Source organism: Prosopis cineraria, unplaced genomic scaffold, assembly GCF_029017545.1.
Source record: "Prosopis cineraria cultivar Desert tree isolate PC_DT_omini unplaced genomic scaffold, ASM2901754v1 PC11, whole genome shotgun sequence".
Taxonomy (NCBI): domain Eukaryota; kingdom Viridiplantae; phylum Streptophyta; class Magnoliopsida; order Fabales; family Fabaceae; genus Prosopis; species Prosopis cineraria.
The window spans coordinates 7,269,143-7,281,222 of record NW_026555342.1 but is presented as its reverse complement, the minus strand read 5'-3'; the positions used below and the strand labels follow the sequence as shown (position 1 = coordinate 7,281,222).

The 12,080-nt window shown below is 36.2% G+C and overlaps 1 protein-coding gene and 1 pseudogene across 1 annotated transcript; both read left to right on the top strand.

Moving 5' to 3' along the window:
* Positions 1-4,984: 4,984 nt before the first annotated feature.
* On the top strand, positions 4,985-7,103 carry LOC129285057 (berberine bridge enzyme-like 13). Its single transcript, XM_054920600.1, has 2 exons — positions 4,985-5,640; positions 5,732-7,103. The coding sequence occupies exons 1-2, from the start codon at positions 5,100-5,102 to the stop codon at positions 6,787-6,789; spliced, it is 1,599 nt and encodes a 532-aa protein (XP_054776575.1). The 5' UTR covers positions 4,985-5,099; the 3' UTR covers positions 6,790-7,103.
* Positions 7,104-9,345: 2,242 nt separating this feature from the next.
* On the top strand, positions 9,346-11,666 carry LOC129286053 (berberine bridge enzyme-like 22; annotated as a pseudogene).
* Positions 11,667-12,080: the final 414 nt, after the last annotated feature.

The window sequence follows — 12,080 nt, the reverse complement described above, 5'->3', positions numbered from 1 at the left end:
AGAGAACTTCTAATTCACTTTCTTAGTTGAAGTAATGGATAAGTACTATCGGCCAATAGAAAAATGAACTGATAAGTTTATACTGAGTGCTTGCAATAATAACAACATACAGTTAGAGCCCCATTTAATAGACGAAATATATTGAATTTTTGGACAAGTTATCCAAACTAGATGGATGGAAATATGCCCTTCACATTCACCTAAAAATTAATTAATATTAATCATCCACGTACTCGTCCCAAAATCCCACGCAGGTGTTTTTTCCTTGAAAGATGGAGCGGGAGGGAGGGAGGGAGGGGGAGAGAGAGAGAGAGAGAGAGAGAGAGAGATAGTGTCTGAATGAGCATGTGACTTCAACGAATTCTTATTCCATCATAATTTTCCACCAAGAAAGTTAAAAAGATAGTAATAAAAAATAATTTTCATAATAATTTAGATTTGGCCATACTTTGTGGTTCCATTGGGGAGCCTCATGTGCTGTGATAGGCAGCATAAAAAAAATCCACCGTGTGTGCGCGTGCGTGTGTGTCTCCACTTGATTAAGTTAATGGATCAACCTTAATCGTCCACTTATCCCAAAATGCCATATATGGGCCCCTGCCATTTCCGAACTCATCTGCGGTTCTTGTGCTCAATCAACCCTCAAAACCCCAGCTAGCTCATCGAATGAAATATGTTCCTCCAAATTGCTTGCTGCTTCTTTTACGGATCTAACGATTCTTGAATAGAGAACACTTGTAGTGGATTCTGAAGTGCTGCACCATGAAGTGCTGCACCAAAGCCCCTGCTGGCAAAACTTGGTGGGACTTTGAATACACCTCACATGCAACCACTTCAATTATTGTTCCGTTTCAACCATATCATCGAATCAATTAAACACAATTTTAAGTAAAATTGTTTATATATTTACTATCATACTTTTTCATAAAAACTGTTATGCATGTGTGCCTTGGGCCTGAAGCTTTTATTTTACACTTCGAGGCAATGATGTAATTTTGAGTAAACAATTAAATATTCATGCGTGTGTATGTGTTCATGTTCGAAGAGTGATAAGTGATAACAACCACGTGCGTTATTTTTGTCCCAAGCCAGTTGACGTTTGACAATTAGGCGCAAGATTTCAGTCGAAAATGCTCACACTTAAAAAAGCAAAGGAAGAAAAGAAAGAAATTAAAGCTAATAATGTTCTTTTTAAAGCTCAAAGTCACGAGACACTTTTTGATTTTAGATACCTTTATCCGTGAATAGGAACGAATTGAGGCGCGAATTTAGCGGGGAAATGGATCATCATGAGCTTAAAGTTGTGTGGGATTTTAGTGAACATTGTGAACTAGGACCATACTCTCTAATTGTATAGTCAATATAATCATGAATAATCATGCAAATAATTAATTCAATTACATATATGTTGACTAGTTTATTCTTATGAATGATACAATGAGATCTTCAGTTAACCAAAGAAGATAAATTTTCAATTTCTAAACTTCATAAAATTAGCCTGGGTTTAGTTTGACTTCCGCTCATCATGCCATGATATTATTTTGGTTCTAATTGATGGGTTTATTTAATTATATATACAAATAATGCAATAATTATTTCATTTATTAATTAATTGTGCATATGGTTGCTTTTTGAAGTGGACGTATTAATATTAAACGACAAGCTAGTCATTTTCGAAGATGGATGGATCATAATTAGTTCACATATTTATAAGAAATAAAAGGCTAGCTTTGAAGATGAAGGAGATGGAGTTTGCACAAGTAGGGTCCTTCGAGTTCATGATGAAGCCAGAAATGAACTTTTATTGAAACACGTCCTCAAACTTTTGAAACTTCTTCTCTCTCTCTCTCTCTCTCGTGTCTTGCTAGCTTGCTTTTTTGCTTTTATAAAGGAACTTTCAATTGCTCCCTTAAACATGAAAGGAACTTTCAATTGCTCCCTTAAACATGAATTTCTAGAGATCACTCACTCTTTGCTATGTATAAAGACTTACATTAAAATTTGCTTTAATACTGATGAATTTATTGAAAAGATTGCGAGTTGAAATTAATTATATGGAAAACCACTTGAGATTAATTCAGATGGTAAGGATGAAGCAGCTTTTAAATAAATATATAAATAAATATATATATATTACATGTACGTGAAACGAAAATACTCAGCAAATCCTAAGATTCAGGTTGTTAATGTGGCCAATATATGAAAAAATGAAAATCAAACGCTCAAGGTACAAAATAAAACTGAATTTTCAAGAGGAAGATGATTGACGAGAAATAACACGCCAGTCATTGTTTAACAAAATTAAGCATACGCTAAATTCTGCATTGATAATTGATTTGGTCTTAACATTGTTAAGTAAAAAGTTTTGAATAATTTCTGTTTAACATCTTTTTTATAAGATTAGTGGTTGCCAGGTAAAACATCTTGTCGTGGTCAATTCTTTTGCTATCGATCACAAAATTGCCCCATGTATGCATGCTATAGTAAACACCTTTGTGATCAGACATATAAGCGTGTAGGTGTGCTGCCTCTATGATTAGTCATTTTATAATGATGAAGGTATTGTATATATTACTTTTCTATAAATGTAACTTAACAGTCATGTATGTCTCACCAAAATATCATTTTAAATGAAGTTGAAGTGTATGAGAGTTCCACATACCTTCAAGAAAGAGCCAGAATTGCATGCCACATATATAACGGCTACTGATCACCTCTCACTCCACGGCATCTCTTTCTCTTAGCCTCCAAGGTAAACATGCACACACACACATCTCTTCTTTCTAGACTCTGTCTATACATATTACTAAAAAAACTCATTTTCCCAATTTTAATTATTAATTATATATGAAACCCCTTCTTACAAGGAAAGTTATATATCCCCAATGCATAGAAAAATACTTTTAATTTCATGTAAAACGAGGCCTTCAATTTTTTTGTTAACTTTTAAAAGCTACGCTGGAGCTTGTATATCTATACATACATACATATATACATTCATATATACATGATTCAAAAATCACACAACAACTTAAATATGATAAATCATAAAGTACAATCCGAGGTCGGCTTTTACGGGGTCGATGTCTTGCGGTTACATTAAACTATAGCCTTTAATTTGCAAGCTAAGCAAGTATTGCACCACTTTAAGATGAGCCATTAACTTCGCGTATAAAACATGAGCGAAGGAAAATGGAGCCATGAATCAATCATGCGCACTCCATTTATATATTTGAAGCCACGGAATAATCTACCAAATTTTAATTATTAATTAAAGATAAAATATAGAGAATCTTAACAATATCCAATTATACATTACATACACGAAATATGCTTTATCAGTTGCATGATCATATATATATCATATAGTGTACCTGCAAATTGGAATGCCGACATGTTCATCTCTGCTTATTCTTGCGTGGACCACTGGACACTATTATTAATCTTTACCTTTTTTTCGGGTAGGATTGTTAAAATCTGTCTTTAATTTGCTCACATGATTTACTATCGTGATTATTAGCTTGCGCGAAATGGTCAACGTTCTTTTGGAACTAATTAAAAGTTAAGTGATACATTTCAAAATTGTAATTTTTGAGAATAAAAAAGCGAAAAAGAAAACAAGAGCAGGGGAATGGTGGAAATGCAATGTAAACATGAAAATGGAGAGTGAACATGTAGAGATGGGAGCACTCGTGAATTGAGATGACATTGGAATTTCAACGCAAACATGATGAAGATGAGGACCAAAATGAGCCCAACACCAACACTACATCTCAGTGACGCGTTTGTTAGCTCAACAAGGATGATATATATTAAATTCCCTCCCTCCACACTCCACGCTCCATGATACAGGTTGCCCCGAATAATAGCCCATGATTACTCAAAATTTCATATGTTATCTCACAGAAAACAATATTAATCGAAATAACTTCACAATTAAAAAAAATTTAATTTACAAATTCAAATCAAGTCTTAAAAATACAAATAGCTTAACTATTTAAATAGATTTCTAAAAATTTAAATGACATAATCCTAACTAATCTAAAATTTTAAATGGATAGATCATATCTTAATGGATATATGTCATCCTTATTTAAATTTAAAACAAAATAAAATAATTTTTTTAAACTTAAATATGAAAATAAAATAAGATAAACTAATTTCCTAAATTTTAAAAAAAAAAACATTACCTAAACTAATTGGACTCATGGGCATGAGTATATTGGGTTAGGCCCAATATGTTAAAAGTCATTTTCTTCTAGAACTTCATTTGGTTTTAAGATTCCTTGATCATGTAAAACATCTCCAATTAATAAATTTAAGACTTATTTGATTCTCTTTGCTGGGGATTTAATTATGGGCCTTCCAATGCCTTGCAACAAATTAAAAATACTAAATGTTGGATTCTAACTCATTTCTTGATTCACATCATTCTCTCCCTCCCGAAGAGAATTCATCCTCAAATCATATGTATCAAATAAAAATAGGTCTACAACATTGAATGTAGTTGACACATTCCCAAAGGAACTAGAAAATTCTACCTTATATGCATTGTTATTAATTTATTCCAGCACTTAAACAAAGGTTTATCACTTTTTAGATGCAACTTTGTCTCCATCAAATTTGAAAATCTCCTAGGCCTAAGATATACCCAAATCCAATCTCCAAATTCAAAAACAACTTCTCAGCACCTTTTGTTAGTTTGTTTATCATATTGCTCATTTTTCCCTTCAATTAATGTCTTAATCTCAAAAAGAGAATAAGATATAGAATATACATTTAGGTTTAAAGTAAAATCATAGCTCAATTTTTCTCTTCCAAGTTTGCACTTTTATATTATATTGGGCCTTTAATATAGTGATTTGAGTTCTCAATACATATTATAACCTCTTAATTATGAATATTTTCAATCGGGCATTCTTCTATTAAAATGACTTGACTTTGGATAACTACATGATATAGGATACCACCCAGCTTCACGAGTTCTTGTCACATACCCAACACAAAATCATATACTTTTTATCTTGCCCCACTTGTTATATAATGCGCCACACAACATTGTGATTCTTGTTCAGAGAGCACAAACAACATTCAAAAACATGACTGCCCTCTTCTCTCTCTCACTTCTTCTCTCCTCTATTTCTTTAGCAGCCTCGGTTTCCATTCACCAGAGTTTCGTTCAGTGTCTCAGCTTCCACACCGACAAATCTTTCCCCTTCGATTCCTCCATTTACACTCCAACCAGTGCTTCTTTCTCCTCCGTTCTTGAATCCTCCGCCCAGAACTTAAGGCTCTTGGAGCCTTCCGCTCCTAAGCCTGAATTCATCTTCACGCCCGCCACCGACGCCCATGTCCAGGCTGCTGTTCTCTGCTCCAAAAAGGTTGGGATTCATCTCAGAGTGCGCAGTGGAGGCCATGACTATGAAGGCCTCTCTTTTGTGTCTGAGACTGAATCCCCTTTCATGCTTCTCGATCTCGTCAAGCTTCGAGGCGTCGACGTTAATATACAGGACAACACCGCTTGGGTCCAGGCCGGTGCCACCGTTGGCGAAGTCTACTACCGAATTGCAGAGAAAAGCTCTGTCCATGGCTTCCCTGCTGGCCTCTGCACCAGCTTAGGTATCGGCGGCCACATCACGGGTAAGAGCCATCTTAATTAAGTTTAATCGAATCCAATCCTCTTAGAGATCATTAGGTACTAATTAATGAAACAATTGATGGGTTGAACCAGGAGGAGCTTATGGTGCCATGATGAGAAAGTATGGGCTCGGAGTGGACAATGTGGTGGACGCGCAGATGGTAGATGCCTACGGCAGAATCCTGGACAGAGAAGCCATGGGAGAAGACTTGTTCTGGGCAATCAGAGGAGGTGGAGGGGCGAGCTTCGGCATTATTCTCTGGTGGAAGATCAAGCTCGTTCCCGTCCCGCAGACCGTGACAGTTTTTACGGTTACAAGAACCTTGGAGCAGGGTGCCACCAAGATCATCCATAAATGGCAGCAAGTGGCTCCCAACATCGACGACAACCTCTTCATGAGAGTCATCATCCAGCCAGCCGGTAACAAAACTCAGAGAACCATCACCACTTCATATAATGCCCTGTTCCTCGGAAACTCTAGAACGCTCCTTGATCTCATGAAGAACAACTTTCCCGATCTGGGTCTCGCCAGAAAAGATTGCCTCGAAGTTAGCTGGATCAGGTCCGTGCTTTACATTGCCGGTTACCCGAATGACACGCCTCTAGAGGTCCTCCTTCAGGGCAAGTCATCGTTCAAGAACTTCTTCAAAGCCAAGTCAGATTTCGTGAGAGAACCCATTCCAGAAGAAGGGATTGAAGGGTTGTGGAGCAGGCTGAAAGAAGAAGACAGCCCCTTGATGATTTGGAACCCATACGGAGGAGCCATGAGCAGATTCTCAGAATCAGAGACCCCATTTCCTCACAGAAACGGGACGCTGTACAAAATCCAGTACCTGACCCTGTGGGGTGATGGAGACAAGAACGAGGCGAAGCATGTGGAGTGGATCAGGAAGCTTTATAACTACATGACGCCTTATGTGTCGAAGTTCCCAAGGGAGGCGTACGTGAACTACAGAGATCTGGATTTGGGGATGAACAAGAAGAACAGTACAAGTTATATAGAAGCAAGCGGGTGGGGGAGCATGTATTTCAAGGAAAACTTCAATAGGTTGGTGAAGATAAAGACCAAGTATGATCCGGAGAACGTGTTCAGGCATGAACAGAGCATCCCGCCACTTCCTGTGTCATCGGCTGCTAGCAGTATCAGCTAGTGGGGCTGAAATTTGAAAAGGCAGTCGAATATTGTATGAAGGGATGCATGACGATGGTTTCGGAGAATAGACTGTTGTATGATACTTGATGGTCGTAATTAAATAGCTGATGCGTTATTTTGTGTTTGGTGTGTGACAACAACTCGTGAAGCTAGGCTTGCTTTTGTAGAACGAACGCAATGGGTCTGGGTGATTCACACGTCTTGTGGTGCAAGATTGGTTTACATGAAATATCATAAAAGTAGAACACTCGATCTATGAGTCTATGAATAGCAATTACTTATTAAGAAATATATGAAAAATTGGAGAGCAAATATCTGACTTGGGGAATTAGATGCTACAAAGTACAAACCTTTTTTATTTTTCAATAGTCGAACTGTCGAAGAAAGAAACCCCTAGGCACAAGTATTTCGGTGTCGAGTGCCATTGGTGAGTGCCGAAGGTATTCTTACCTCTCAATTATTTCGGGGCGAGCACATATTATTCTAAATTATTTATTAGAGTAATTTTGTCTTCCAAATGTTAAAATTGTAGCAACATCGCATAAACCCTTAATTCCGAAAAAAGAAATAAATTTATGGTATTTTTGTTTCTAAAATTTTCATAGAGGAACAACTAACACTTTAAAATTCAATAATATGAAACATTTGGCTTTCCTTTTATTTTATCATGTTTAGGGTTTGATAAGAAAAAGTCTATCAACCTGGACTAATAATCAACTAACAGTGATGTCATCGGTTATGTTTGTCTATCTTGACTAGCTAAATGCTAAAAAAAATAAAAAAAATATTAGCAACTATCAATTAACAATGTTATTATGGGTTATATATGTCTATTCTAACTAGCCATACGACTGACAAGCTTTTTTTTTACTGTCAAATACGTTTATAACCCGTTGATAATATAAATATTTATAACTTGTCATAGTATTGTGAGTTAATCATTTTGTTGATAGACTTTCTAATGACTAAATACCTAATTGGCTGATCATGTGACAACCTTAACATGAAGCTACATGTTTCTTGAGCCAAAATAAAAAATAAAAAAAAGCTACATGTTTCATTGGGGGGGGGGGGGGGAACAAGTATACCGATTGTTCTATCTTATTGAACTTTAGGATAACAATTGTACTTATTTGAATGTTTTAGAAGAAAAATGCCTTTAATCTATTTCTCTGTAGAGCAAACAGTCAATAGTACTATAGATAGAGGATAACGCTGCAATTGCAATAAATAGTTTAAGATAGTCGGTGTTGATTTTACATAACAGACAGCACAATACAATAAATACATTTGTAGAGCTAATAAGATCTCATAAAGAAGCATGCCCAAGCAAGCTACAATTGTTCCACCATTCTGTTTTCCCCTTTTTTAAAAAAAACATAACAATAAAATTTCTTTTGAATTATATAAATGATATTTTGATTCTTCAAAATGTCATAATTTTTTTATAGTCCTTAAAAATTTTTCTGTCATTAAAGAATTAATGTAAAAAATTAAATTGTCCTTAATTGAAATAAACATCTCAAGCCTTAGAATAGATAATTTGCGCCCTTAATTTGCAAGTTTTGCTTTAAGACTCACAATTTTTTTCTCAAATCATAAAAATTCAACAAAAATTCATAAATTTGCATTTGAAATCCTGATATTCTTCAAGTATTATAAATATCAATTACCATTCACAAATTTTATTCTAAGATTCACAAATTCTATTCTTAAATTTACAAAAATTCAATATCAATTTTCAAGTTCGCATTTGAATCCTAGCATTCCTTAAATGTTACAAATATCAATTGTCATTCACATTTTATTATAATATTTATAACTTTTTTTAAATTGCAAGAATTCAACAGCAACTCACAAATATTTGTTCTGAAGCTTAAGATTTTTATTTTAATCAAGGGTAATTTGGTTTTTCATATTAATTCTTTAATAATAGAAAAGTCCCTCAGGACTTAAAAAAATTATAGCATTTTGAGATATCAAAATATTATTTAGATAATTTAAAGGGATTTCAATGTCATTTTCCATTTTTTTCTTGTTAACACGAGTTAAACGTATATAAAAATATCAATTTCCTTTTAAATAACTTTCTATGATTTATCTCACAGTGTCAGTCTTAACTTGGCCATTAATTCCAAGTGGGTATGACGTCTGTCCAAACATTTAAAAAATTATACTCGTGCATTTGGGCTTATTTACACATTTCATGGATGCATCGCCACTTGTTCACCTCAGAATAATGCCAATGCAAAATTCTCTTCCTAGTTCCTCCACAATTTAAACGGCATGCATGAATGTTCAAGAATCGACATGCTCACTCCACCACTCAGACGCACCTATTTTAGAAGATTGCTTATAAATAAGCAATTGGGTTAAAGGGCAAATCTACATGTAAAATAGTCAACTAAGAGTACCTAATATCATAAAGTGAAAAAAGGTGTAAAAGTACCCTAAACGTTAAATTAATGAGTGTAACTATGCCATATCCTCTTGAGTAGGTGATCGTTGAATGTGAAAGTGCACACGTAAGCTAACAGTTGAAATATTTGCTAATATGTCCGTGTATCTTGTCTTCTTTCTTGTTAAATTCGGCCCTCTACAAGTAATGAAGGGTACATCAACCGTAGCAAAAGCATGAGCATTAGCAATAAAGAGGGTCTTTGTCTTCATTGGGTACTAGCATAGCATCGACTTCATCATCTACCACTAGAAGTAGTAGGAGGAGGATTGTGATCATTAAACAAGGTCAATGTGAGGAGAAATATGAAACTCCGACAAGGTACAGCCACCGTGGCTTGGTGGCACCTAGATGGACGACATGGATTAAAGGTAACCCAAGTAAAAGATTCTATGGCTACTGAAAGTATTACTAGGTGTAAGGTTTTGAAATTAATTTATCCTCCCTCCCTTTAATCTACTCAATGAAATTCTGATGTTGATGCTTAATTCAACAGGGTGGTGGTTGTGGGTTCTTCACTTGGCATGATAGTGACTTCGGAGAGGGAGAAGGTTGTGATTAAAGAGCTTCTTGATGATATAGACAAACTACACTACTTATGTAATATCCTCCTCCTAATCCCATAATTAAAATTAATTCTCAAGTAACAAGAAATGGGATTAAAATAATTAACATAATACTAAGTTTTCAATGGTTAGAAAAGTTGGGATCCCAAGCTTTGGGACGTGCACTGTGGCTCGTCTAGCATGCACCATAGCGTGTTCTCTTCTATGACGTGCGTCACGGCTCGTGGCATCATGCGCCACAGCACAATTGCACAAATTTTGACAATAAACTTTGCCATCAATTTAACAGCTTTTGAAACAACTTACGACGCACCACAATTCTCCATTCGATGTCCGATTGAGGCGAACTAGATATCTTCAGAAAGCTCTTTCTAAGCTCTAACCAATAGCTTTGGTTTTAAAATCAAATGACTACGTAATTAAAATTTGAACACTCTTTTCAAAACTTACATTTTTTCAGCACTTTTCGCATGTGGTTGAATTTCACGAGAAAGCCTCTTCTCATTATAACACCTCTTCATGAGACTTGAAATTCAAGTGGCCATTGTTTGCAGCAGAAAAATTGGGGTAAAGATCAGAGTCAGAAGCGGTGGCCATGACTATGAAGGCCTGTCTTATCTCTGTGAGACCCCGTTTGTCACGATTGACCTCAACAGGCTTGATTCCATTCAGATTAACCTTTCAGATGAAACAGCTTGGGTTCAATCTGGAGCTACATTAGGTGAGCTTTACTAAATTGCAAAGGAAAGTAAAATCCATGGATTTCCTGCAGGACTCTGTCCTAGTGTGGGGCTTGGTGGCCACATAAGCGGAGGAGGATTTGGGACTATGGTGAGAAAATATGGCCTAGCAGCAGATCAAGTCATCGATGCTTCCCTTATAGATGTAAATGGGAAGCTTCTTGAAAGAGAAAAGATGGGAGAATATCTTTTTTAGGCCATCAGAGGTGGTGGTGGTGGTGGAGGCAGCTTTGGAGTGGTTCTTGCTTGTAAAATTAGGCTGGTTAGAGTTCCACCTACAGTCACAGTGTTCAGCATTCATAGAACTCTCAAGGAAGGAGCCTCCGAGCTTATTCACAAGTGGCAGTTCATTGCGCATAAACTTCATGAAGATCTTTTCATCAAAGTCATAGCTCAAAATAATGGTGGCAATCCAGAGAGATTCAAAGCATCCTTCAATTCTCTGTTCCTTTGAGGAATCGATAGGCTAATACCATTGATGAACGAGAGCTTCCCTGGATTGGGATTGTAGGCAAAAGTATGTATCGAAATGAGCTGGATTCAGTCTGCTTTGTACTTTGCTGGGTACCAAAAAGGGGACCCCCCAGAAGTTTTGCTGGATAGAATCACCACCTACAAAAGCTCTTTTAAGGCAAAATCAGATTTTGTGAAGGAGCCAATACCAGAAACAGCACTAGAAGGCGTATGGAGAAGGCTTGCGGAAGAGGAAGCACTGGCACTTCTGATAATGGACCCCTTTGGTGGTAAGATGGATGAAATATCAGAAAGTGAAATCCCTTTTCCTCATAGGAAGGGCAATTTATAAAACATAAAATACATCGTGAAGTGGGACGAAAATGGGATTTAAGCATCCAAAGGGCATATAAGATGGATAAGGAAACTTTATAGGGACATGGCTCCTTATGTTTCAAGATCTCCAAGAGCTGCCTATTTCAACTATAGGGATCTTGATTTGGGTACCAACAAGCCTAATACAAGTGCTTGGGGTTTCAAGTACTTCAAAGGAAACTTCAGAAGATTGGCACAAATTAAGACAACTGTTGACCCGCAAAATTTCTTTAGGAATGAACAGAGCATACCTCTCGTAAGTTCTCTTCCTACTTCAACATAAAGTACATATGGCATTAGGAGGTCAACTGGCAAAGCTAGTGTACATTAGTTCTAGGAGGCTATGTAAAATAGCAGTTATTTTGTAAACCTTCTGCATTGTTAAATTTGTGAGACAAACAGGCATGAACAAACTTGTGCAACCCCCAAGCTCAATGGAATAATATTAAGCAGGTAGATTAGGTTCTAACTTCCTTCTTGTAATTCGGGGTTGTATTTGTAAATAGATTTCGGGGGGCTTCCCAGAAATAACCCAATTATGTGAACATCAACTTTTGTTTGTTCTAATTCTTGTCAAACAGTGCATTTTCCTTATTTACTTTATGCACTCTTCAACTCATGCCAACACCTTGCATATCGATTGCAATTATTTTATACCAAGAAATTATTAAATTCCTTTGCAAAACAGGTACAGTTG

What these genes read in the sequence shown, in the direction of transcription:
- LOC129285057 (XM_054920600.1), top strand. Translation starts at nt 5,100, where the DNA reads ATGACTGCCCTCTTCTCTCTCTCACTTCTTCTCTCCTCTATTTCTTTA. An exon ending in TATCGGCGGCCACATCACGG is followed by an intron (nt 5,641 to 5,731) that starts GTAAGAGCCATC and finishes GGGTTGAACCAG; the next exon opens with GAGGAGCTTATGGTGCCATG.